The 27476-nt window shown below is 37.7% G+C and overlaps 1 protein-coding gene across 4 annotated transcripts; it reads right to left on the reverse strand.

The window, feature by feature from the left end:
• Positions 1-108: 108 nt before the first annotated feature.
• On the reverse strand, positions 109-26799 carry STYX (serine/threonine/tyrosine interacting protein). Of its 4 annotated transcripts, none has more exons than XM_007424101.4 (11): positions 26323-26799; positions 19059-19091; positions 14966-15019; positions 13911-14008; positions 12542-12602; positions 9407-9443; positions 7361-7400; positions 7230-7280; positions 6477-6549; positions 5529-5613; positions 109-2766 (listed from the first exon to the last, which is right to left on the reverse strand). In XM_007424101.4, exons 1-11 carry the CDS (start codon positions 26377-26379, stop codon positions 2744-2746), a joined length of 612 nt encoding a protein of 203 aa, XP_007424163.1. In that variant the 5' UTR covers positions 26380-26799; the 3' UTR covers positions 109-2743. The 4 variants fall into 4 exon arrangements, with proteins under 4 accessions (XP_007424163.1, XP_088005789.1, XP_007424162.1 ...); XM_088149663.1 differs by having other exon boundaries at positions 109-2714; positions 19059-19156; positions 26323-26796; XM_007424100.4 differs by having other exon boundaries at positions 109-2714; positions 26323-26793.
• Positions 26800-27476: the final 677 nt, after the last annotated feature.

Consider the following 27476-nt stretch of genomic DNA (forward strand, 5'->3'; position numbering starts at 1 on the left):
TGTTGACCTTTAATGCACTTCAAAATGGATAATCCCCAATATAGATGTGTAGTTTGGTTTTATTGGTTCTGTTGCACTTGCAATGGAGAGGAATTATTACAAGCGGGATTCTGTGCTTGGGCTGATACACCAAAATACCTCATATTAGCCTTTTCCAACCTGGTGCCCTTTAGATATGTTGAACCAAAGGTCTTATCATCCCCAGTCAGTACTGCTTCCCAAACCATTGAGAAGGCTGTCTTGAACCATTTCACAAATTGAAGCAAAACTTGGATATGCAAAATTTATCAATTTTTTAAAATATACTTTAAGGTATTTGTTACCTTTATGGCTGCAAAATGTATGGTTTCACAGAAGTATTTTGTGCTTGAAATTTTATTTGCATCATATATAATTACCATCTCATAATACACTCAGTAGAGCCTACAAAATCCTGATTTTTCTTTTCGCTTTCATTTTTTAGAGGAAATAATTTAGCACTTTGTTTCATTATACGCTCGACGTGTTGGCTCATCCACCCTATAAAAGTATTCAGGACCATATCCAAAGTGGGCCCTTTTTGACTAGAGTTTTTTAAAGAAAATGTCTGAAGTATAAGGCATCCATTTGCCCTTAAAACTCTTCTCAAAAATGCAAAATTCTTGCTGTACTATGAGTGCTTCAAAAGGAATGCAGGTAGGCCACAAGTGTGGCACTTTTTGCACCCCTGCATATTATTGGATGGTAACAAGAACAACTCCTCCTCCCCATTCCCCTTTAATCTTGAAGGGAAAAACTATATTGGGCATTATAAAGGAGATTATGTAGTGGTAAGAAAGTCTTTTATAATTAGCTTTAAAAAAATTATTGAATCACAAATAGCTACAGAAAGTTGAGATAGGCATTCCATTTCATATTTTAAGGTACTCTAATTTTGAAGGTATTTGAATCTTATTTATTCAATGTTTTAAAAATATTGTAAAACCTAAATAAATGGAGTTTGTGATTATTTTGATCTATTGGTTTTCTTCTTGGTACCAGCTGCTTTATACCTTATAATTTGGGAAATATTAATAAAGTACATCTGTTTTAAATGAACAGCATTGGATAGAGAACATTACATTGCTTCTCAAAGCGAAAGGAGTATAATCTCTGGAGAAGGGTAAACACAAATTGAATTGCACACTTAAGCATAGTTCATTTTCTTACTGAATGATTCTCTTAAGAAAATGGCTGATTCAGTTTCACATATCAAGAGAGAAAAGGGTACATATGATGAATCTATCTAATCCCATCTGCCAAGAGTATCAATTTATTGGGATGGTCTACAAGTGCTGTTTAATTAATCAGATGCATGTGGATTTTCTGCAAAGTATGTTATTTACAGCTCTTCCATGCTTTTCCAAATTCTGCTTTTATTGGATGAATAAGCACGTAGTCCAGCAAAGTGACTATTCTGCCCCTACCCCAATCCCAAGCAGAATAATCAATGCTTCAAGTTCTGATTAAAACAAAATGTACCTTGTTTTTAGTTTTACTTTAAGGATTTTTTTTCTACACAAACTCCTGAAACACTTTTACTGCACAGATACAGCATAGACAGAAAAGGGAAAGCAATACTAGCCCTTTTTAAACTTCAAGCAGTGCATCTAAAGATTTCAGTTTGGGCTGAATGGATATAGAATAATATACGCTCCACTGACCTTCTTGAAGGTCATATGGGATTAAAGAGTTAAGTTAGCAGACACTGGAAATAAAAAAAAAAGCCACTGCTTTCAATTCTATTTGAAAATACTGGTGATTGCTTAATTCAGTTCTGTACAACTTGGGATCCATCAAGAGAGCTTTGAGGGATACTTCACTGGCAGCAAAGAATAATTACCCTGAGATGATATTAGGGCTGAAAAACAGAAAATGAAATACTGGAAAACAGGATATAGATAACTGATTATGTCCAGCTTGAAGGGTAAATAACCATATATCAATATTTGCCTGCTTGAACCTTTTTGTGGATTCCCCCTAGAAAAACTGTCTTACAATGGACTCTTGCCTTTCAGCAGGAAGCCAAGTGTAGACAAAAGAACATTTTATTTGGAAGAAAATCTTAGGTTTTCTGTTGCAATACATCAGTGACACTGATCTCTATTGTATTTATTTTATGATAATCACAGGAGTTCTATTTTCTTCTGCCTGAAGCCTAAACTTGGAAAATGAAAAATACCACCCACAGTTAATTTAAGTTCTTTTCTTTTTGTTTTTACTAAAGACTCTTCTTATAAATTACACAAAACGTTATAAACAAATCATCTCCAAACTCATGTTTTGCTTAAGTAATAACTTTATCAATACAAATAAAGAAATTTCAAGTATGAAAAGTGCATTATTGCAATAATACCTCTTTGCAAGTCCAAAACTTTTGGGTGAGGGTAAAACTATAAAGTGTAAAAAAAACCCCCCCAAAAAACAGTAAAACAATCAGTGCCTTCTAGTCAGTCAAGGAATCCAATACCTTAAAAATGTTGCCTGGTATGCTACTGAAGGAACAGGTTTGCATAAGGAAGTTGGAATCATCTTCCATTTTTAATTTTTTTTCTGGTGGTTCATCTTGCCAAGGTTAGAAGCTGCTATAAAACTCCCAACAATCAAGTCCAGTATCTTCAGCTATCAACCATTCTGAGCTGCTGCTTGTAGACTGCTGATTTCTTCCTCCTCTTCATGTGTTCGTTTCAGACTTCCTATGAAGCAGGCAGTAAAATTCAAGAGATTAGGTAGTAAGAAAGATGTTTTCTAGGGAAAAAAAATAGTTTGATAAGAATCAGAAATTTTAAAATATTTTCATTTTATCTGGCAGACTAAAAATCCCTCCAAAATTTATTCTACAAGGAGAAATTTGAAGCAAAGTTTCAATATAAAAATACCCATTTTAAACATACAAAGTAGTTAAAATATTTTAAAAAAACAGATACACTACTTACTGTGCAAAACTCTTGATTTATATCTAACACACACCTCTCTCATCTTTGAAAGTTATTTCCCTCTCCCAGACTTCTGCAGAACATCAATCAGAAAGTCTCTCTAATGAACTGTTACCTCAATTCATATAATCAACTTGTTTTGGTTTTTTTTTACTTTTTCTTTGCTTTTTACTTTTTTTTCTTTACTTTTTTTCTTTACTCTGGAACAAAATAGGATCGTGGCAAAAGTTATTATTACTACAACTTATATGCTTTCCATTTTTGAAGACAGTGAATGGTTTACAGTATTAATATAAGTATTACAGGAGAGGCAGAGTCAACCTCAAGAAGATAGTGATAGAGACATCCAAGCCGTGAAGGACTATAAAGGTGACAACCAGCAACTTGAAATGCATCCAGAAGCTAACTGGCAATCATTGTGGCTTCCACAGTACAGGTAGTCTTCACTTAACGATGGTAATTGGGACCAGAATTTCCACTGCTAAGCAATGAGGTCGTAAAGTGCAATGTCATGTGACCATATTACTTAGTGACGGCAATCCTGGCAGTCCTCACTGCTGTCATTAAGCAATTACCACGGGTTGTTAAGCGAGGGACTCATGTGATCGGGACTTGTGATTTCCTGCCAGCTTCCAATAAGCAAAGTCAATGGGGAAACCAGTAGGAAGTCACAAATCTCGGTCATGACAAGCCATTCCTTAGGCGGCTTGCAAGCAGGCCAGCAGGCAGCTGGAGCTGGTGGTGCAGCACGAGCACAGGAAGGCTGGCAGGTGGACAGCGCAGTGCAAGCACAGGAAGGCCAGGGGGTGGACGGTGCGGCATGGGGCCTTTACTTGCTATGCCGCCCGGGGGCTCCTCGGGAGAAAAAGCAGTGGAAGCAATTTACCAAAGCAACTTATGACCTTTCCTGCCAGCTTCCCCATTGATTTTGTGGGAAGCTGGCATGGAAGGTCACAAATAGCAATCACATGACTGTGGGATGCCGCAACCATCATAAATACAAGCTGGTTGCCAAGCACCTGAATCACGTGACCGTGGGGAAACTGCAACAGCTGGAACTTTGAGGACAAGCCATAAGTACCACTCATTCAGCTCCGTTGCAACTTCGTACAGTTGTTGAATGAGTGGTCAGTAAGCAAGGACTACCTGTAGTAGCATTACATGGGTGACCTCCAGGTGTCCATAACTACCCAGGTTGTGCGTGTTGATCTGCTGAAGCTTTTGGATGGTCTTCAAGGGCAGCCCCATGTAAAATGCATTGTAATAATCCAGCCATGTGGTGACAAGTGCATGAGTGACTGTGAGTAAAGCCTTCTGATCCAGGAAAAACTGCACAAAAGATGCAATTGTGCAAAGGCCATCTTGGCTGTGCCTCCATCTGCTGTTCATTTTGCTTGTGAAGCAAACTGCATCCTCCAAGGACCTCCAAGTCGCAGGCCAGCTTTGTCTGGGAGAGTGCAACCCTATCTAGAGTAGACTATCTATAGACTCATTTGCTTCTAAGTCCTCTGCCACTGTGTCTTTGTAGAATTCAGTCTAAAATTGTTTCTTCCCATCCAGACCATAACAGTCTTTAGGCACTGGGTCATGACCTGGCCCAGAGTGGAGATATATAACAAAGTATCATCAGCACATTGATATCTCACCTTATGCCAGCATATGACCACTCCCAGCAGCTTCATGTAGATGTTAAATGGGAGAGAGGAGAGAGCCCTTCAGTACCTCAAGAATGAAGTTGCCAAGGGCTCAACCTCTCCCCACTCATCATTGCTGACTGGAAATGACCACTTAGGAAGAGAGCACTCTCCCACTCCCAACCCAGAAGAATACCATGGGCAATGGTATCAAAAGATGCTGAAAAGTCCAGCAGAATCAGAAGAGTCATACTCATCCCAATCCTGCCAAAGGTCACCAACAAGAGCAACCAACATGATTTCACTCCAACACCCAGATCTGAAGCCAGAGTGAGAAAGGTCTAGATAAACTAGTTCATCTAGTGGTAACTGTAGTCCAATCACTCTCCCTAGAAAGGGAATGTTGAATAGGTTGACAGTTACAATTGAAAGTTAGCTAGGCCACGAGTTTATTTTATTTATTAAATTTGTATGCTGCCCATCTCCCCCAGCAGGTGACTCTGGGCAGCTAAGAGTTGTTTTCTTGAGGAGGGAACACTGCTGCCTTGATCAAGGAAGGAGGCACCACCTCTCCCCTCAAGAATGGAGTTACCAATTCCTGTACCCAGCATCTTGTCACCTACTTGGCTGCTTTCTCCAACTAGGCAGGGTAGGAATCTAATCCACAGGTGGCAGAGATAACAGAAAAGAGGACATGGTCTACTTCTACGGTTCCAGCTTGTTTTCCCAATAGACTCACCCAGTCACTTTAAACAATGTTGTTGGTGCAGATCATGGTACAGACTCAGAGATAAGCTCTTACCTATGTTCAATCATTATCACACCACCTTTCTTTAAGTTTCTAGAAGGTAATTCCCTCACAAATTAACAGTGGATATCCTAAGAACAGATGGCCTAAGTTAAAAAAAGATACAGCTGTAGCTATACACAAAAATCTTACCTGTACTAACTGAGAGTGATCGTTCCAGCTGCCGAGGTGACATCATCTGGATAGTTAACTTTGCTAGATAGATGGCTTCATATTCCTAAAACAAGAAGATCTGAATGATTATACAAAAACTGGCAGGAATCTATCTGTGTCAGGACCCTGAGACAAAAAAGCAACCAATGGAAGAATCAACAACAGCACAGATATTACAAGTCAGGGAAATTGAAATAGTTCAAGAAACTGAGAAAGTGAGATTTGGATGTGGGAGAGAGAAGGGAGTTAAGAAGCTATTTATTTCCATTTGAGTAAATTAAATCTGAAGAGTTACAAAAAAAACCAACAACACAGTGGCTTCTTTTCTGGAGGAAGACCTGATCTCCTGTATCTCTTTACTGGAATATTTTCAATGAAAGGAGAACAGTTGGGCAACTGGAGCCTGATTGCAAATACACAGACAGACACAGCTCAAGCAAGCACAACGTGCTATCTGAGCTAGAATTGGAGTATTTGAACATGAGACGTGAAAGAATGAAAGCTATGGTTCAAAGAACATCTACAGCCATAGAAGATGCTAGCTCATTAGTGGTTGTTCCAGAATCTTCAATATCTCTGGCCATATATTATACTTTAGAGATTCTATTAACAATCATAAACTCCTTTTAATATTTAAGTTTCTAGTTTATATATTCAGTTAAGCTTATCCACTCACACTTTCAAACATTTCAATATTTTTAAATTTCAAATTCACATTCAAAAATTCAAAATTTCAGTGTCCAAGTAAATATTGTATTTGAAAAAAATAACCAACTATACTGGAAAATATAACCAACAGCCAGAAAAGATAAAAATAAATACCTTTCTTTCAAATCAGAACATCAATACATTTCAGACAATTGAGTAACACTACCCAGAGAATCAGTAATAACATCTACATTGTCAATGTGTAGAAAAAGAATTTACCTGAAGTTGATGAACAAATCCAGCATTGGGATTAATACAAAACCTTCTTTCTTGCACATATGTAAATGCATCCCTAGAAAAAAGAGATTATCCATTTTTATCTTCAATTCATATCAGTTTCATTTGGTTTCTGATTCAATTCCTTAATATTTTCCTTTAGTTATGTTTGTTCTTCTCTCCATTCTTGGACTTTAGAATGATATATTAGAATTTCTGTGCTGGTGTTAACCAAGCCTAGATTTGCAATAAGGAATGTGTTCAACCTGTATTATCTGACTTTTATACTTACTTCCAAGAATATTCTTTATATAGAAGTTGCATATCAAATTTCTGATAAATTTTAAATATAATATAATATAATATAATAAATATCCTGGGCAGACTTATTGGTGCTTTTAAATGTAACATAACAGATATAAACAAATATTTTGTTTATATTTTGTTTATTTGTTTATATTTTGTTCTGTGCTTAATACTATTTATATCTGGTAAGTTACATTTAAAAGCAGCAATAAGTCTGTCCAGGAGACATCATTACTGCAGTATTAAACAAACACAGTTTAAACAAAGTCCACAAAAGTTGAGTTGGAGAAAGAAAAGAGAATAATTTTGGGAAGAATCTAAGAATGAATCTGTTTTAAAGAAAGTTAAATAACTAATTAATATCTAATTCTTATGGTCTACACTAACCAGCAAGAATTTTACAGGTCTCCTATCTAGAAATACAATAGGCTATTTAGTAAATGTCTTTACCTGTACTTCACACCAAATGTTTCCATAATATATGCAATAACTAAGGCAGCACTGAAAACAGACAAATAAACAAGGTAAGATATGTTGGTCATGCCTCATCAATGTTTTTTAAAAATGTGAATGTTTGTTACCTTCTAGAAATCCCTGCGTTCCCATGCACAAGAACTTTTCCTGAGAATGAAGAGAGTTACTTTACACTAGCTACATAGCATTTCCATCTCTTAAATTATATTATTTATATTACCCAGTACGAGTTATCTGCAAGATCCACAAGGGGGTTTATTAAGGTCAATCAAGATATCAAAGAGTTCTTGGGGACTGCATCCCGTCTCTCAGGAAAGATAGAGTGGCAAGTGGGAAATCTGCTTGGCCATCTATTTGTCAATGGAAGAATACTAGCAAGGACTTTGCCCCATTTGTGCCAAAATGAACACTGAGTTCCAGGTGCCAGTTGCCCTGGAGCTGCAGAGTAGAAGGGAAGTGTAAACTCTGACCTCTGCTAGGAGCCAGAAAACTAAAGGCTACTAATTGTGGACACATACATAAACACAGTATTAAAATCTATTATAGGCTACCTTGTGGATCAGTTGATCAAAAGACAGAATATAGTATTTTTAAATAAAACAATATACTATATAAATTAAATCTGGGATTTCTAAAAGTTTTCAGAATCAGAATCTGTTTATTTAAAAAAAAAAAAAATCCCAGAACCTTTGATCTGCAAAATTGCAGCCATGGCATTTTTTTGTGGGAAAACAAGTCCTGTTCATTTCACCATGCTTTTGAAAAATTGCTATGGATGTCCCAGCTGCATTCACGTGAACTCACCCCACCCTTAGTCTTTCATGGAACCCCACAAAATTCTCACAGAACCTTAGGACTCCATGGACACAGTCTAAAAACCCTGATCTAAACCACAAACCAAGACTGACTAAACATCAGCAGTAATAACATAGATTTTAAGCTAGATGCAGAGTTCTAGGCTAAGCAACGTTATTGTATACTTTGATTGTTAAAAGGAAGACTATTGTATCATGTGGTTATCTGTTCAAATTAGCCTCTAAGGCAAAGATAGGCAAACATTAAATCACTGGGCGAAAGCAATTCAAGCTTTCTGGAGGAGGGCATCCAGTGACACTACTGAAAAGGGCATGGCTATAAATTTTGGTGTGGGAAGGGCAGGTTAAAAATGGGAATAAGAATGTTAGGTCATATTCCTATGCTTACAGAAATATTCCATCTTTGAAAGACTGTAATATTATGCCACCAAACTTTGGAGTGGTATAAAGACAGAAATGGGAGAAGCCTGTCACCCAGAAAACTTCCATTTGCAAACTTATGGGGCAGGGGGGAGGAGGGAACAGACTGTGTTACCACAAAGCATCCATTGTGCCACTAACATTTTGGTAGGAGATCTCAACAATACCATGGGGCTACAAATAGGGAGAGCCGACATGTCGGTGGGGAGGGCCACATGCAGCCCATGGACTACCCATCCTTACTGTAAAGAATTATGACAATAAAGCTGAATCTACCCTTACATAATCTGTATCAGGGTTAACCAACCTGATGCCTAAAGACACTATTGTGCAGTTGGAACTACCAGATTCTCTACCCAATCTGTTCTTCTCATATTCTTTAATTAAGAAAATTAAATAGGAAGTCAGTATGCCACAAAGTAGAACGTCAATTTCTATTGTGATATATATTTGCAGAAATGTCTCTTGGCCTCATATAGTCCCCACAGGCCTTAGAAAATAAGATAAGGCAGAGTAGTACAAAGCATGTTACATTGCAGGAAATGATGGCAAAGAGCAAACTCATAGCTTTGCCTTCTTGAAAAACAGTAATACCTATCTATCCATGTCCATTACGGCAACCATTTTGTAAAAGAACTCATGATATAGTCTCCAAATATCCCATGAACCCACTAAAAATTGCCTTACTTTGCCCCATAGCAAAATTTTTCCTTGATTTGTAAAAAACTATTCTAGGTATCAGAAAGATGATCAAAGCTGTAAAAAGGAAAAAAAATCTTGATATAAGCCTATAAATAATAATGGCCATTCTATGACAAAGTATTTTCATCTCATATAGTTCATCTGTATATATATTTAATCTGAAAAAAAAACTAAAATTTGACCAATTTTCAGGCAAACAGAATTTAAGATACATACCTCCAGTTTGTAAACTCCCATCAATAAACTCCTTAGTCTAAAGAAGAAAAAAATTCCATTCCTATTCCAGTTTATTAAAAACGCTTATACTGAAAGAACCAATCAATTTTATTACATTTAGCATACCATATAAAATCATTTAAATAATTTCTGTACAAAAAAGTACAAAGGTTAGCAATTGCCTGCCTTCTTTACATTACATTTAAGATGATTCTTGACAGGACATAATATAAAAAACAAATGCTTTACTAAAAATGCTTAAAAATGATTACTTTCAATCATAATTTGATTCACGTACATCTATCATAATAACTTCTCAGGTTTAAAAAAATCTCATAGGTACTACTACAGAATGCAATAATGTCTGTGGGGAACTCCAATCGCCTCCATTCTCTAAAAATGGTTGGAAATGCAATAGCCAGGTCAGATCATTTTTTCAAATTTGGTGGTTGCAAAGCCCAACAATTCTGGAAGATGATCTATTATAGTATGAAATAAATTTTGCATATTGAATTATCTTTCTAACCAGCCATTTTTGTTAAACACTACCAAAACTTACATTCCCAAAAAGTATACTAAATTGGTTTTCTTTTGGTTTCTTTAATATCAAGTTTTTGTCTGATTTGCTAGAGACAGAATTTTTAGATTAGACATTAAATCTTGTAATATATATTTTGATTTATAATTATACTAGTTTTTGTTAATCATTGTACACTGTGATTTTGATAATTTAAATTCTAAACTGTTACAGATATTCTAATATGCAGAACAATACTAATGTTACTTCTGATTTTTAATTTTTAATTTAATGTTATAATGCTTGTAAACCTTATTTACTTGTTTTTAATTATCTTTAAAAATATTGAATATGATTTTTAAAAATAGAGATTACCATATCTTTGATATTTATCAAACAGTAACCTCCTGCCTGGAGCCACCCTTTAATGCATTTTTTCTCCCAGTTTTTGAGATCCAAATATGAGACAAACAGTTTGGTCTACCTAGCCAGCTGCTCTCATTAAGTCTGTTTGATTGTTATGTTTTGTGTTCTTTTCAATTTAAACACATCCCAACTTTAATAATTAAAAACAGGCCTTCAAAAGTCAGTGTTAACTCCTAGAAACTTCCTGGACAAGAAGCTGTCTGGCCAGATTTTCAGAAGTGGTTTGTCATTGCCTTCTTCCTAGGGATGAGAAAGAGTGACTGGCCCAAAGACACCAGTTGGCCCTGTGCCTAAGGCGGAAGCAGAACTCACGGTCTCCTGGTTTCTAGCCTGGTGCCTTAAGCACTACACATACTGAACTGATATAACCAGGTAAGGCAATAGGAGGTGAACAACAATTTAGTTTAAATCGATAGTAGAAAAACGGGTGGTATCCTGGCACAACAAAACATAAAAGAATAGTTGGATGTCTGCGTATTTGAATATAAGGTATATTCTGCTTGCTGCTACAGAGAATTTAGCACCAGTAAACGCCTTGCTTGCTCAGATAAAAGACTGTATCTGCTGTATAACCTTCATCCAGTAAAATATTTTAATAAGAGTTTATGTGAGTTCCCATAGAAGACACAGCATATTAAAGCATGGCTCAATAGATTATACTATGGCTTTTCATCAGCATTCTAATATACTTTACATAGATGTGCTTAAATTGAAAAGAACGAAAACTGAGCATATTAATTATCCATGGCATTTGTGTGTGGGGGGGTCAAATGATGAAAACAACATTACACCATTGTAACAATGCGTGCATGTACAAAAGGAGCAGAGTTTGCACGGCAATGGTGCAATGCTGTTTTGCCATGTTGGAAAAAGAGCTGGATCATGCATACACCAGGTTTTTTGTTTTTTTTAAATAAATGTAGTGCCAGAGTGTGTGAAAAAAAAAGAAGCATCTCACAGGTATTAGCACAGAACCCAATAAAATTCACGTGGGCACCTCCAAGCACCTCCAAAGGGAAACTAGATTTACGGTTGTGGTCATTTTTATTACATATACCAACTGTCTCATGATATTAATTCAGTTATGCATGCAAGTACAGTATAGCCTATCAGACCACAAAGGAAATATGAAAAAAAGATCGTACGGTTGTAATTGGGGTTAAAGTCCACCAACACCTCTGATTTTAGCTGCTTTCTTACGCATTTTTATTGTTGCTTGTTAAGTTTATGGCAAATTGTAGTGCTTTTATTACTCATGATGTTACAATACAGGGCAGCATCTTGCAGTTTCTGCAGCCTCTGGAATCATCCCCTGCCTGATCGTGCCAGCAGCAAAATTCAGAGGCAGACTGCTACCCATCATACATTGGTATGATTTCTCACCAATTTTCAGCATGAATTTAAGGGGAATAGGTGGATTAATTCTCTAAATGCTTAATGCATATTAAAATCCCCTGCCTCCGTTTTTTAAATACCTAATCTGCTCACTCCAAAACAATGTAATTTACTAGGGAGAACCCAATACAAAAGTAGAAGTGCGCAGTAAGCATCACTTATATCAGTGAACTCAAAATCCGGTCATTTCTAAATTACATTCTTCATGGTATAATAATCCCTGGCAGAGAATGATATTAATTAGAGGCTGCATATGAATAAAAAAATCAAATTCCACTATCTTTTTACAATGCACAAGCATACAGAATTATTTTACTTTAATCCTTTCGTTACTCTGCCAAATGAACCAGCAAAAGTTTAAATGTATAGAACTGAAACCATAAAACAAACACATTTTCATTTGGATGAAACAACCATGTATATCTATTTCTCTCCAATGTTTCATTTCTTAGTATGAAAACGTATAAAGGAATGATACTGAAAAGGCAATGTTTTCTCCATTTGCTCTATAATTTGAATGTGCATATTTAAACTGTAATTTTGAATTGCAGAATTTAAAACAAAGCTCATGTTTACAAAGAAAAGGATGTATTATGAGTCACAAAATGCCATGCATATCAATGCATTACAGTGTTTCAGGTAATATGGTTAGACATTGCAACCCTAACCAAAGATAAAAATTTATTTACCTGAATTATTTCAGTTGAGTGAAAAAGTATCTATACCATTAACTCCCATCAGTTCTAAAATGTATGCTTATGAAACAGTTTAACTCATATATGATGATAAACACTTACCATCGGGAAAAACCTTATTATATTTTCAATGGGATTATCAGCAATATCCAAGACTAAATACCTACAATTAAAATAAGCTTGTTGAGTACATAGGCAGAACCAGCCATTTTCTAAAGTGTTAAACAGTCATAAAAAATTAAATCATTTGGAGCTCATTAAGAAAATGGGAGTAGGTTTAATCTCAGAGATTAAATTAAATTTTTTATACTGCCACTGCATATTCTGATGAACCCTCCTCTGTTGAAATACACCTCAATAATCTAGACCTGGACTTCTACAGAGCAGAATCAAGCTAGATGAGAATTTCAGAAGAAAAGTGGTAATACTGCAAGGATTAACATACTTTTTTATGATTCTACATTACTTCAAATCAGCTTCCCAAGTTCTATTCCTAATACCTCCAAGTAGTCTTTGGTAGAATCTTGCCTGAAATTTTGAGGAATTGGTGCCAGGCAATAGATAACATTGAAGCAGAAAAGATAAACAGTCTGAATTGTTATAAATCAGGTACTTATGTTGAACTATTTGCCACATACAACTGCAGCATGACACACTTGGTCCAGCAAATGGTTTATAAACCAGCAGTTTAAAACAGTTCAAAGCCTCTAGCAGAAGAAAAAGTTATCAGCAATGTTTGAGTTTCCACCTTCAAGTTTGCAAAAAAACTCAGAAGGCATTCTGGAATGCATAGGAAGTGAAAGAATTACAATTAATTCTATCATCTGTAATGAAAAAAAAAATGTTACTGAACAACATTTCTTATTAAACCATTAATACAAATTTGTAGCTAAAATTTGAGCAACCTAACAGTAACTGAAACCCAACTGATTTAAGAATGTAGCAAAATTCTATGAATCAGGTTCTAGAGAGGACAGGTGCCTCACATTCACTTATAAAGCTGACATCAAAATGTGCTCCAATGACTGTATCTAAAATCTAAAGCCCTAGAGATACAAAATGATACTGTAAATCCCACTGACTTACTTCATTTGAAACCTCTGAACATTTGGAATAAAGATTAACAAATCATCTGGATGCCTTTTTGGAATTATGAGAATTAGAAGTGTGAACTGTAAAGAAGTCAAAATTTTTGACATATTTGATAGAACATGATGTACATTACCACAGTATATTACATTATATATCAAGATTTTATCTCATTTTTCCCTTTGTGTCATTCTCATCTTGTTAGGAAGAAAACAGATCATCTTACATGCCTCTTTCCCATACTTTTATTTACTGGCATACAATATACTTGCCAGACACGTATTTATAAGAGTGTACAAATGATACATACTATCCTAAGAAGCACATATTGTACCAGGCTTCATGACCAGAGTTTTCAAAGCAGTATTTAAGATTTTCTTACCTAAATAACTGCTGGAAGTTTGGTTTAATAAAGTTTGCTTCAATGTTTTGTCTTATGCATATTACATGAGTGATCCCATGTTTCTGAAGTATCGGTAGCTACAAAATAAAATTATGAATGAGTGAAAAATTCTTCAAGGTATGGCCGATATAACCAAGTCAGAAAGAAAAATTAAAACTACAGAACTGAATTTTCAGTAGCTAATAGTTAGCTAGGTAATTAATAGAGTATGTATAATTACATTAAAATAGCAATAGTGGCCCTCCAGATGTCACTGACTGAAAATATTCAGCATCTCTCACAATTGGGAATAATGGCTGGTACTGTTGGGGGCTGTAACTCAGCAACAAATGGAAGGTGATAGATTCCCTACCCTTTAAAGTTGATACCTTAAACCAGTGTTGTCCGAACTTGGCCACTTTAAGATGAGTGGACTTCAACTCCCAGAATTCCCCAGCCAGCATGGTTGGCTGGGGAATTCTGGGAGTTAAAGTCCACTCATCTTAAAGTGGCCAAGTTTGGACAACACTGCCTTAAACTACATATGCCCAATTAATTAGGCTGTTTGCCCAATACAAATTTAATAAGCTAGAAACCATGTAAAGTTAGTCAGTGTTGAAGAGCCCCACAACATAAAGGAACTTTACAGGGGTCTTCAGTCTTCTGACTATTCTATAATGAAACAGTTGATCTGCAAAAAGTATAAATATCTCTACTGACAATCAACGCTGCAATAATATTTATATTTTTATTGAAATGTTTCCTATCCCCCCTTTCCCCAGGCAAAATCAGAGATATCTAGCAAAAAATTAAAATGCTGCAACAATATATAAAGCGTATAAGGAACAGCATGGTAAATACAGTTTCTACAATTAAAATACATTGTATAATCAACACAAGGCCCAAAAAGCCTTCCTAAAAAGAGAGATCTTTAGTGCATGACAAAAATCCACAATGAAGAGGAAAAAAAACTTGTCCTAAAGAGATTTGCAAAGCCACCTGGATAATTAACATCATAAAACTGCTCAGCATTACAAAGTTAGGGGCAAACCTACCTTGCTTTTCATAGCTGAAGAGTATGGGCCTAAGAACAACCCAGGTAAAATTTCCTAAAAAAAGAAAGAACAGTGGGTAAGTGCATGGGTAGACAAAAGTCACACAAAAACCAATTTACAAAGTACAACGTTAATCTATAATAATAATTACATTATTATAATATCAAAAGATTAGTTTTAAATTACTCCAGCCCTATCCAGCTACACATGAGAAAAGATGTAAGCCAGTAGGTGATTTGTACTAAAGGCCAGGTTTATTTTCTTATACAACCAGCACAGGGCTACAACACTGCACAGCCTAAGCATAGTCACAGGAGAAACATCCTGATCTAGGTGGCCGAGGGCCATGCCAGAACTAACCACCTCATGCTGGGTCAAGCTTAATAAACTCAGGCAGAGTATAAAAATTGTTTTATGAATTTTATGAATTTGCTCTTTCTGCTGAGAAGTTACTTGGTACTTTTTTCCTGGAAAAAGAAAAAGAAAGAAACATGAACAAGTACGATTATAACCCAGACCAAGATGCCAAGAACTGTTTGCCTCAGTGCTGTTGTACCCTGTGCTTCTTTTCCTCCTCAAACTCATTCTGGACTAATCCTGTAATCCCTAGAGGAAATTCAAGACCTTCAAAGGTTTGAATGAGGCAAAATAAAGATACACATCTCTCAAGTTATTCCAGACTGTCATCTTTTATATAACTGGATTTTTTCAGCCCCACTTTTCATTGCAGGTTTAACCCAAGCCCAGTTTTCACTTTTACTTTTCCTGTTCATGTCAGTATCACCTATTTTCTCTGAACTGGGTAATTTATAACCAACAGTAATGGGCTTCTTCTATACTGTTTTGTAGAACCATTTCTGAAAACATTTTCTGGTGATGCTCCTTGCTACATGAGAGGTAGAAATTCAATAGGCCAAGCTTTTCTTCATGGCATCTTCTAGTAAAGAAATGAGTTTCTGCCTGCCATGGAACTGGTAAGGCAAAACTTTCAACCTACACAAGGCTTATTTCTGTGTTCTTTAATATGATGCCTACATCTCCTTAAGTGCCCACCAGGCTTTTACTTTTTTTTTTTAAAGTACAAAATGTTAACAGTTGAAACTTTCATGCTGAGAGTAGAGTTGTAGTCTGGGAAACTCTTTCATTTCAAGTATATTACACACAACTCTGTGCTTTATTCAGAACTGTGCCCAGCTAATCAGAAAAGAAGAGCAGTATTCTTTAGAGCAATCTTTCTCAACCTTGGCAGCTTTCAGAGGCATGGACTTCAACTCCCAAAATTGAAGGGAACTGAGTTCAACTCCCAAGCAAGGCTGGCTGCGGAATTCTGAGAGTTGAAGTCCACACCTCTGAAAGCTGTCAAGGTTGAGAAACACTGCTTTAGAGGGTGGGCACAAAGCATCCCAAAGGACGACAGGTTTTCTGGGAGGCTAGGGGTGAAGATCAAATGCCTGAGCTAAATACATTTGCTCATTTTTTAAAATGTGCATGAGTAGAATATATTGGTTGATTTTTTGGTGTGATTTGACTTTGGTGCTTGTTCGTGTTTGCGCATATTCTGTCTGGTTATTTTTCCAGCATGAGTGTATGCTACATGTAACATATGGATGTTTTGCCTATGCTGAGGGATGGGGGGATGTGTGAACTGATTCTTACGTTTCAGACTTTCTCTCTGCTTTTTACTTCGTTTCTAGCAGTTAGGTGGTCTTATTCAACTTGCCTTTTGTGAAATGGCCATTGGAATAGAAAATTATGGGTTCACAAGAATGGATTTAAATTTTAATTAAAACCCCACTTATTCATTTGACTTAAATTCTTGGACAGGTTTTTTAAATTATTTTTTTAGCCTCATTTCTGTTTTGAGAAATTGATGTTTTTGTGAACAGCTGTGGTAACCATTTTGTGAGAATTCATTCTTAATATTCCACTGGTCCAAGAGGCTTGAGTATCTACATATATTCCAGTCCCCTGAATTCAGAGAAGAGAGTGACAGAAATGTATACAGAATGTGTACTGCCCAGGACTAAGACAGGCAGAGATAATGATTATTGAAAGAATAGCCTCAATTAGCAACTACCTGCAGCCCTCAGAAAGAGAGGCCAGATTAGGTCCTAGGGTCTCTAACTCTTTCAAAGTTGGTATCTTTCAGATGGATAGTAATAAAGCATAATCCCTTGCCACCCTGAGCTCCTGAGTTACAAATCTAATAAGTAAATAAATAAATAAAAATAGAAGGCTAGTTTTTTAGGACAATTTCCCAGAGATTTTATAGGAACCATCTTCCTTAGGCAGGAAGTGTGGCTGGGCTTTTTTCTTTCCCACTTATTTATGGTTTGCAATATGAAAAACATAAAATGAGTGTGCAGCATCCAATTTCTTCATAGCCTAATGTCGGATGTGAGCATACAGTGGGGCAAAAAAGTATTTAGTCAGCCACCAATTGTGCAAGTTCTCCCACTTAAAAAGATGAGAGAGGCCTGTAATTTTCATCATAGGTATACCTCAACTATGAGAGACAAAATGAGAAAAAAAATCCAGAAAATCACATTGTCTGATTTTTAAAGAATTTATTTGCAAATCATGGTGGAAAATAAGTATTTGGTCACCTACAAACAAGGAAGATGTCTGGCTCTCACAGACCTGTAACTACTTCTTTAAGAGGCTCCTCTGTCCTCCACTCGTTACCTGTAGTAATGGCACCTGTTTGACCTTGTTATCAGTATAAAAGACACCTGTCCACAACCTCAAACACTCACACTCCAAACTCCACTATGGCCAAGACCAAAGAACTGTGGAAGGACACCAGAAACAAAATTGTAGACCTGCACCAGGCTGGGAAGACTGAATCTGCGATAGGCAAGCAGCTTGGTGTGAAGAAATCAACTGTGGGAGCAATAATTAGAAAATGGAAGACATATAAGACCACTGATAATCTCCCTCGATCTGGGGCTCCATGCAAGATCTCACCCTGTGGGGTCAAAATGATCACAAGAACGGTGAGCAAAAATCCCAGAACCACATGGGGGGACCTAGTGAATGACCTGCAGAGAGCTGGGACCAAAGTAACAAAGGCTACCATCAGTAACACACTACGCTGCCAGGGACTCAAATCCTGCAGTGCCAGATGTGTCCCCCTGCTTAAGCCAGTACATGCCCGGGTCTGTCTGAAGTTTGCTAGAGAGCATTTGGATGATCCAGAAGAGGATTGGGAGAATGTCATATGGTCAGATGAAACCAAAGTAGAATGTTTTGGTCTAAACTCAACTCATCGTGTTTGGAGGAGAGAGAATGCTGAGTTGCATCCAAAGAACACCATACCTACTGTGAAGCATGGGGGTGGAAACATCATGCTTTGGGGCTGTTTCTCTGCAAAGGGACCAGGACGACTGATCTGTGTAAAGGAAAGAATGAATGGGGCCATGTATTGTGAGATTTTGAGTGAACACCTCCTTCCATCAGCAAGGGCATTGAAGATGAAACATGGCTGGGTCTTTCAGCATGACAATGATCCCAAGCACACCGCCCGGGCAACGAAGGAGTGGCTTCGTAAGAAGCATTTCAAGGTCCTGGAGTGGCCTAGCCAGTCTCCAGATCTCAACCCCATGGAAAACCTTTGGAGGGAGTTGAAAGTCCGTGTTGCCCAGTGACAGCCCCAAAACATCACTGCTCTAGAGGAGATCTGTATGGAGGAATGGGCCAAAATACCAGCAACAGTGTGTGAAAACCTTGTGAAGACTTACAGAAAACGTTTGACCTCTGTCATTGCCAACAAAGGATATATAACAAAGTATTGAGATGAACTTTTGATATTGACCAAATACTTATTTTCCACCATGATTTGGAAATAAATTCTTTAAAAATCAGACAATGTGATTTTCTGGATTTTTTCCCCCATTTTGTCTCTCATAGTTGAGGTATACCTATGATGAAAATTACAAGCCTCTCTCATCTTTTTAAGTGGGAGAACTTGCACAATTGGTGGCTGACTAAATACTTTTTTGCCCCACTGTAAGTGTTCATGAAGTTGCTAAAGCCCTGCAGCAGTCCAAATATCTAGCAAGTAAGTGGGTCTGAATAAAAGAAACTTCCATACCTGCATCTCTCTTCTCATTGGATATGTCCAATCCTAAGTGGAAGAAATAAAATACATTTTCTCATTTGAACATAAGACCAGTCAAAATAGTGAGGTTTCTGGAAAAGATGCAAGATGAAAATGATAGGTTAAACAATCTAATTAAGCTATAGGTTTGATCTTGTAATTCTTCACTAGGTTTCAATAAAGGTATTCTGAAAAATATTCTTAGATATTTATGCAGACTATAATGGCAGAAGAATTCCTAAACCATATAATGTTTACCCAAATGAGCTTTTTCACTTGTATATGAAGCAAAATACAACCTGGGACACTGAATCCAGGCTGAATTTGAACATGGTTATGTACAATTACCCATTTGCAAAAAAACTGTGGTAGAAATGATTAGTAGTTCAGAACTAATATGGAAAAGAAAGATGTGTAAATAATCCTGGAAAATGTTTTAAGGAAGAAATACAATATTAAAACTATGTGTTGTCAATACAAAGATTCCAGAAATTTAATTTCTTAAATGTAATCTATCAAATCTCCCACTATCTAATGACTTTCTCTGAAAGTCAAAACCATGAGTGAGATACTGCTAACAACAGGCCTACTGCACATTTTATGCTAAACCATGACTGTTAAGCACAGCTTGTTGAATCTATCATAAATGGCTATGTTCATATTAAATTAAATAATAAGCCTCATTTTATAAGTCTCAACTTCTAAGTTCATGCAATACATTAAGCCACAAATAAGCCACACACAGTTTAGTACAATGTGTAAATCCAGTTACTGTCTCCCTAGTTTAAACAATCAATTTCATAAGTCATCAATTAAAGGATGTTAAAAGAAAACTAACCAAAGGTTCTGACATATTGGGACTTTTTCCTCATTTTGAATTAGTTCACCTTGTACATCAATTTGCTGCCCACATATTGGATTCTAGCTTAAGGAAGGCTAATATAGAGATGCATGAAAGCATTAAATTAAATACTACAAAATAAATGGCAATTGGAAAACAGCAATGATTCCCCCAGACTGCAAATGCATGGCCAATATATAGTAACAAACGAGATTAGTTTAACTATGAGTGCTAATAAAAAGTGCACACTATGCTCAATTAATAGTTCACCTGATATTACTTTTACTGAACAAATCTTTATAGCTAAGAATCTAATTCTTCAATGTTCCATCTAAGGTAATTTCCTCCATTTATATCTTATTTAAATCTAACTACACTACTCTTTTAAGACAAGACTGCTCTACACTTAGAAATAAAACTCAAAAGATAAATAAATGATATAGCATGTTTTAAATTAATCCACCAAGCTTTAAAAAATACTGTAGTACTGGAAAATGTTCAGAAAAAAATCAAGAGAAGTGATTAAGAGTTTTCAGTTTTGCAAGAGATAAACAAGATTGTTCCTCTGCAAAATGAAACCAGGTTCACAATAACCCCTATGAGGATAGCTTACAACATTTGGGTCTTTTTTAGCTTAGAAAAATAAAGTAGAACATGAAATATATGAAACTATGCTCTCAAAATATTAGAACCTGACTTCATCCAGTGAAGTGGTGAACAGTTCATGACAGCTAAAAGAATTTCCTCAAACAAATCAATAGGTAAAACTGGAATTTCCAGTTTCCAGATCACAGGAAATAATAGTTCCACTCAATAACTATGTCTCACTGAGGTTGCCACTCTTTAGGAAGGAGTCAGAGAAGCTGATCCAAGTTCAGAGAAGGACAATGAGGAGGGGACTGGAAGTATTACAAGGAGAGATTGAAGACAGCATTTTATCTTAAGACAAAAATTACTAATATGGGATCTAATAGTATTTTACAAATGCCTTAAGGATATTACAAAGAAGCTTCAGATCCATTCTCTATCATCCCAAGTGCAGGAGACAGAATAATGCATTTAAGTTACAGGAAGGCAGATATGAATTTAATAAGAAGGGAAAAAATCCTAACAGTAAGAATATTCCACCATTATCCAGAAAGGTAATGAGTTCCCTTTCAATGGATGTGTTAAGCAGAGGCTGGGCAATTATTTGTTTAGAGATACACTGAACTGGATTTATATTCTATACTGTACTGAGCAGGGAATTGACTATTCCCATCCTTCCAACTATGATTCTAAACCTCGTGCTTAAAAGGTTGGTCTATATAGTAAGCACTTTCTTTCCTATATCTCTTCTAAGCAGTAATGTCAGCTGACAGAAAATCCTTAGGCTACCCACCATGAAGCAAATGTGCCCACAATAAATAAATAAATTGCAGCCCCCTCTGTGCTACCTCATTTGCAACATAAACATTTCTTTCCTCAAAAGAGCTAAATAATCCAAAACTTATATTCTTCCATATAGCTGAGGAGTAATAGCTGCAGATAATAGTTTCACTATTTTAACTTATTAAAACTTTCTTTAAAGTATATCCTAAGATTATTTGTCATTAGCTGAGAGAAGTATGGCAATGTAAATATTTGGAAATGCTTAATGTAAGATAGCAAACAGCAAAATATATGCTTTAGTAATAACAACAGAGATGAAAAATGTAGAGCATAGTCTTACTAAGCATTTATTTCAGGTACAACCCAGAAAGCATTTATATATACAGCCAAACTGATACAATACAAACATCAAAAAGCAGCAGCAGAACAAGCAGACTGTCATGGCCACTATAGCTGTTATTTTGCAAGACCTAGTTGGAATATGAATTATGAGGAAAATGACACATGTCCTTCCTACTAGAATGAGAAATTCAGACAAAGAAATGGGAAATCAAATGTTGTCCTCCAGACAGGTTAAATATTCTCCTACAGACAATCACAATCAGATTAATCAGAAAGCAATAGACTAGAGCCTTAATTTTGATCCCCAACATTACTAGATTCTTGCAAAAACACAACAGCCAATTTATAATAAGACATTATTATCCTGAGAGTTGCTTTGAGATGCACATTCTAGGCTGCCTAACTCTTAATGTACACTAGTCGTCCCTAAAACAGATTTTCACAATTCCATAGAAACAAACATCTATATGAAGGCTAGCAAATTGCTGGTATTTTATCTAATGCAAAATGCTTCGAATCTGAAATGGTCTAAACTCAAAATGCCATTTTTAGTTTGCAACAATTCTGACTTTACTCATAATGTTCCGATACTGACCATTCTGGAAGTATTTTGAGCGTGAAACAGAAATAGTAAACCTCATCCATACTGTTTTTAATGTCTGGAAGTCAGCTATAACGTGGTGCCTAAAGAAGTTACAGTATAAGTGGGTTTACATTAATTTTACAGTATCTCTGATAATAAAAAATAGGAACAGAAATTGCTTATAATGACAAATATAGGGATCTCAGGAATCTTGTGAGAACATAATAACCATTTGACATTGGCTAAGATATTAACTCTCAATTTAAAAGATTTCAGTTTAATGGGAAATACACTAGATCTAAGTTATGAATTTCAGCCAATAATGGCTCCAAGTAATGGACAAAGTCAACTCACTGGCAAATTAATCCAATGTTTGTTGCCTCTTCTCAAAATAGTTACTACTCACTAAAGTAGTAAAATAAAATAGGCTGTCTCATAAAGTCTACATTTCGGGGGGGGGTTGAAAAATCCTATTTGCCATTGCATACAGTGGGGCAAAAAAGTATTTAGTCAGCCACCAATTGTGCAAGTTCTCCCACTTAAAAAGATGAGAGAGGCCTGTAATTTTCATCATAGGTATACCTCAACTATGAGAGACAAAATGGGGGAAAAAATCCAGAAAATCACATTGTCTGATTTTTAAAGAATTTATTTGCAAATCAGGGTGGAAAATAAGTATTTGGTCAGTATCAAAAGTTCATCTCAATACTTTGATATATATCCTTTGTTGGCAATGACAGAGGTCAAACGTTTTCTGTAAGTCTTCACAAGGTTTTCACACACTGTTGCTGGTATTTTGGCCCATTCCTCCATGCAGATCTCCTCTACAGCAGTGATGTTTTGGGGCTGTCGCTGGGCAACACGGACTTTCAACTCCCTCCAAAGGTTTTCCATGGGGTTGAGATCTGGAGACTGGCTAGGCCACTCCAGGACCTTGAAATGCTTCTTACGAAGCCACTCCTTCGTTGCCCGGGCGGTGTGCTTGGGATCATTGTCATGCTGAAAGACCCAGCCATGTTTCATCTTCAATGCCCTTGCTGATGGAAGGAGGTGTTCACTCAAAATCTCACAATACATGGCCCCATTCATTCTTTCCTTTACATGGATCAATCGTCCTGGTCCCTTTGCAGAGAAACAGCCCCAAAGCATGATGTTTCCACCCCCATGCTTCACAGTAGGTATGGTGTTCTTTGGATGCAACTCAGCATTCTCTCTCCTCCAAACACGATGAGTTGAGTTTAGACCAAAACATTCTACTTTGGTTTCATCTGACCATATGACATTCTCCCAATCCTCTTCTGGATCATCCAAATGCTCTCTAGCAAACTTCAGACGGGCCCGGACATGTACTGGCTTAAGCAGGGGGACACGTCTGGCACTGCAGGATTTGAGTCCCTGGCAGCGTAGTGTGTTACTGATGGTAGCCTTTGTTACTTTGGTCCCAGCTCTCTGCAGGTCATTCACTAGGTCCCCCCATGTGGTTCTGGGATTTTTGCTCACCATTCTTGTGATCATTTTGACCCCACGGGGTGAGATCTTGCATGGAGCCCCAGATCGAGGGAGATTATCAGTGGTCTTGTATGTCTTCCATTTTCTAATTATTGCTCCCACAGTTGATTTCTTCACACCAAGCTGCTTGCCTATCGCAGATTCAGTCTTCCCAGCCTGGTGCAGGTCTACAATTTTGTTTCTGGTGTCCTTCAACAGCTCTTTGGTCTTGGCCATAGTGGAGTTTGGAGTGTGACTGTTTGAGGTTGTGGACAGGTGTCTTTTATACTGATAACAAGGTCAAACAGGTGCCATTACTACAGGTAACGAGTGGAGGACAGAGGAGCCTCTTAAAGAAGTAGTTACAGGTCTGTGAGAGCCAGACATCTTCCTTGTTTGTAGGTGACCAAATACTTATTTTCCACCATGATTTGCAAATAAATTCTTTAAAAATCAGACAATGTGATTTTCTGGATTTTTTTTCTCATTTTGTCTCTCATAGTTGAGGTGAAAATTACAGGCCTCTATGATGAAAATTACAGGCCTCTATCATCTTTTTAAGTGGGAGAACTTGCACAATTGGTGGCTGACTAAATACTTTTTTGCCCCACTGTACATACGTTAGGCTTTCCTCGTATATACAGAAAGTGCTAATTATGAATTTACATCAGATGTATTGTTCGGACTGCCAATATTAGAAAAATGGTAAGTTACTGCCTTCCAGCTGTTTTTGTCTACTGTCCCGAATCCCTTGCTGGCTTGGTTCATAAATATGAAATCCAATATCTGGGCTAGATTATCTACTCGAGTTATCAGACAAACAGTCACACCAATGGAAAACTGGCTCTATAAAAAAAAAAAAAGTAAAACGGCCAGGCACATTCCATTTTCTAACCAACTGCCATTTAGGACCTTCTCTTCTAGAACTGTTTTTATCACCAACCTTTTTAGCAGGCTTCATCAAGGGGTAGAGATAAAGCGGTCAGGCCTATTTCTGCCAGTTTTACTGAGATCAACTGCATTTCCTTCTTGCTTGTTAAATTTGACTTAATTGAAAACTATGCCTCTTGGCTATTATAACAATCCACACATGGACAATATCATAATTAGGACCAATCAAAATAGCAAAAAAAAGCATGGTCTGGAGAACAATTTTGGCTGGTCCTAATAAAGGAATTACCAATCTACAGTATGGACTTTTGTTTTTTCCTTCCTGTGGACCAACACAGCTTTTTACACTATAATTCTGCTCAGAATTATAAAGTGTAATAAATATTATAATTATAATAAATTATAACTGTAATAAAAATTCTATTCTACACAACATTTTTTAATGTGACTTTATGAAAATTTAGTCCTCCCAGCTCTGGTAATTAAAATAAAGCTTGTGTAATTATCTATAAGGCTGTAATCTTGTTTTTTTGGGGGGGGGGTTGTACAGGAGTAACAAAATTTTAGGTATTTCAAAAACAATTCAGAAGGAAATTAATAGATGCATCCAGCCTTATCAGCAAGACCAATAACACCTTATGCTATTCCATCTTCTTGAGTCAGAAAGTCAAATAGTTAATAGTTAAACAACAATATTTAAAGTGATTAAAAAATCCACATCTTCAAGATCAACTGCTGTGCTACCCCCTGCTGCGACAGCATCCAATATTTAAGAGATATAAAGGGGAAGCATAGAAATACAAGCAGGAGCAATGTTAAGATGCTCAGGCATCCAATATCACAAGAATGAGCAATCTTTGGGTGATAGCAGACACACTTTACATTTTAGGAAGAGCAAGGATGGTAGTATGCAGTGCAAGAATACAAAGTAAAATGAGCTATATCACAGATACGAATGGAGCCAAGAAGTTGTTTTTTCTACTGTCCTGAGTTCTGTTTTTTATTTTTAAAATCTAGTTTAAGAAATACAGCACAATTCTGGCATGTTTCCCATCTCAAAGTGGCAGGAAATCATACTGCTGATTTTCAACAATCTTAATCAGAACAGATTTGAGGGCACAACTGGACCATTCTATTGTGTCAGATAGAAGACATAATGACAAACCCCTAAAATCGCTTTAACCAAGTTGCCTAATATGGGTTTTCTCACAGAACAACTCTAGATGGTAGTGTTGTGTGCGTGCGTGTCATTAAATGGGTGTGCAAGTTCCTAGAAAATACTACAGGATATAAATATGATTCTGTTCATGCACATCAAAAGGCTAAAGTAAGACATCCCACCTCTAGTCTGTTACATTGGGAAATACGTTGTAGAAAAACGCATGAAACCAGGCGGGAATAACAGATGTGTTCCCCTGACCAAGCTCCCTTCCTGTCCCTCCTCCTGGTAGAGACACAGAATAGTAAAAAGGAAGGAGGACGGGCTCTCAAAACAAGCCCTGTAACCCGCGAAGGAATAATTTAATGCATAATATAAATTACAACGCGATTCCGCTTCCCACCACCACCACCTGCCTAGCAAGTGGAGCACCTGTGTGCGCTGACTTTAAACCGGGCTGCGGGCGTGAGAGAGCGAGTAGGCGCCGTCCCCCGTTTCCAGTCCGGCGGGGGAATCGCGAGGATCCCCAAAGAGCAACGGCCGCGCTCCACGGTGCCGCCGGCTCCGCGAACGGCTCGCTTACCTCGGAGTCTTCTTTGGGCTGCGGCAGCGCGGGGAAAACTGGCTTGGCGAGCTCCATGGCCGGGATGGGCCGGGTAGGGCGAGGCTTCTTTCCTTCTGCGCGTCGTCTTTCCCCCTTCTCTCTGTCAGTCAGTGGGGCAGAGGGAGAAGGTCGGTGGGCCTCGACGCTCGAGCGGCGGGGGCCAGGACGCTGGCAGGGGACCGAAGAAGAAGATGACGAGGAGGCGGCGGCGGCTCGCGCCCAGCCGCCATGCTGTTCGCAGGCTGCCCCTCCCCCCAAAGGCAGGCGGTCGGTCGGTCGGTCGATCGGTCGGTCACTCCTGGCTTCCCTCGCAGGCGCCGTCGCACGCGCCCTCCGCTCGACGCCTCTCCTCCCCCCTCCCCTCCCGTCCCCACGCGCTCTCCTCCTGGGCGTTCTCCAGCTGCTGCTAGCTGCCGAGAGCCAGTCGGAATGGGTGGGGAAGCCGAGGGAGTGGCGCTGAAACGGGCCGTAATGGGAATGGGTGTGGCGTGACGGAGGATCCGCCCCTCCGCGGGTCACAGCCGGAGGGGGCGTGGCCGAGCGCCAAGGTCCCAAGGGGTGTGTGACGGGAGTTGAGAGGAAGGGGCGTGTTGGGGAGCCGAGAGAACGCCCTTGTCCTCCTTTTGCTCCTGATGGAGCGCCTGCGCGGTGGAATAAGAGCGGTTGCCGCTGCCTCGTGCGCGGACGTAAGAAGACTCCGTCTCGCTCGCTCGCTCTCTGTCGCGTCACCAGCCACCTCTGGAAAGGGGTTTTCTGCCAAACTCTGTTTCAGTACAGCATGGCCCTTTTAAACTCATTTAAATTTAAATTTTAAATTTTAACTCATTTAATGCAACTTTACTCAAACTGACTTGCCAACATGGCCGTAGGATGATTTTCGTCACCTCTGTCCTGCCTAATGCTAGGAGTCATTGCATTCCCCTATTATAATGAAGAGTTGAGTAATTTCATTGTGTATTTTATTTAGCCACATTAATTACTGAGACCCTTCCCATAGCCTACTGTGAGACTCCATATTCTAGTTCTAAAATCCAATTATTTTGTTTTTGACAGAAGAAAATGGAACTCCAGATGCCAGCATAAGATTCCTAGATTATCTCTATGCTGGGTATTGGCCACATTAAATCTGTTTA

This window comes from Python bivittatus, unplaced genomic scaffold (assembly GCF_059951505.1).
Source record: "Python bivittatus isolate LINGU-HERP-01145 unplaced genomic scaffold, Pbiv_v1 ctg000580_np1212, whole genome shotgun sequence".
NCBI classification, from domain to species: Eukaryota; Metazoa; Chordata; class Lepidosauria; order Squamata; family Pythonidae; genus Python; species Python bivittatus.

What these genes read in the sequence shown, in the direction of transcription:
- STYX (XM_007424100.4), bottom strand. Translation starts at nt 26,379, where the DNA reads ATGGAGCTCGCCAAGCCAGTTTTCCCCGCGCTGCCGCAGCCCAAAGAA. An exon ending in CAATGAGAAGAGAGATGCAG is followed by an intron (nt 15,020 to 19,058) that starts GTATGGAAGTTT and finishes TTCTTTTTTTAG; the next exon opens with GAAATTTTACCTGGGTTGTT. An exon ending in TAATAAGGTTTTTCCCGATG is followed by an intron (nt 9,444 to 12,541) that starts GTAAGTGTTTAT and finishes TTTCTTCTTTAG; the next exon opens with ACTAAGGAGTTTATTGATGG.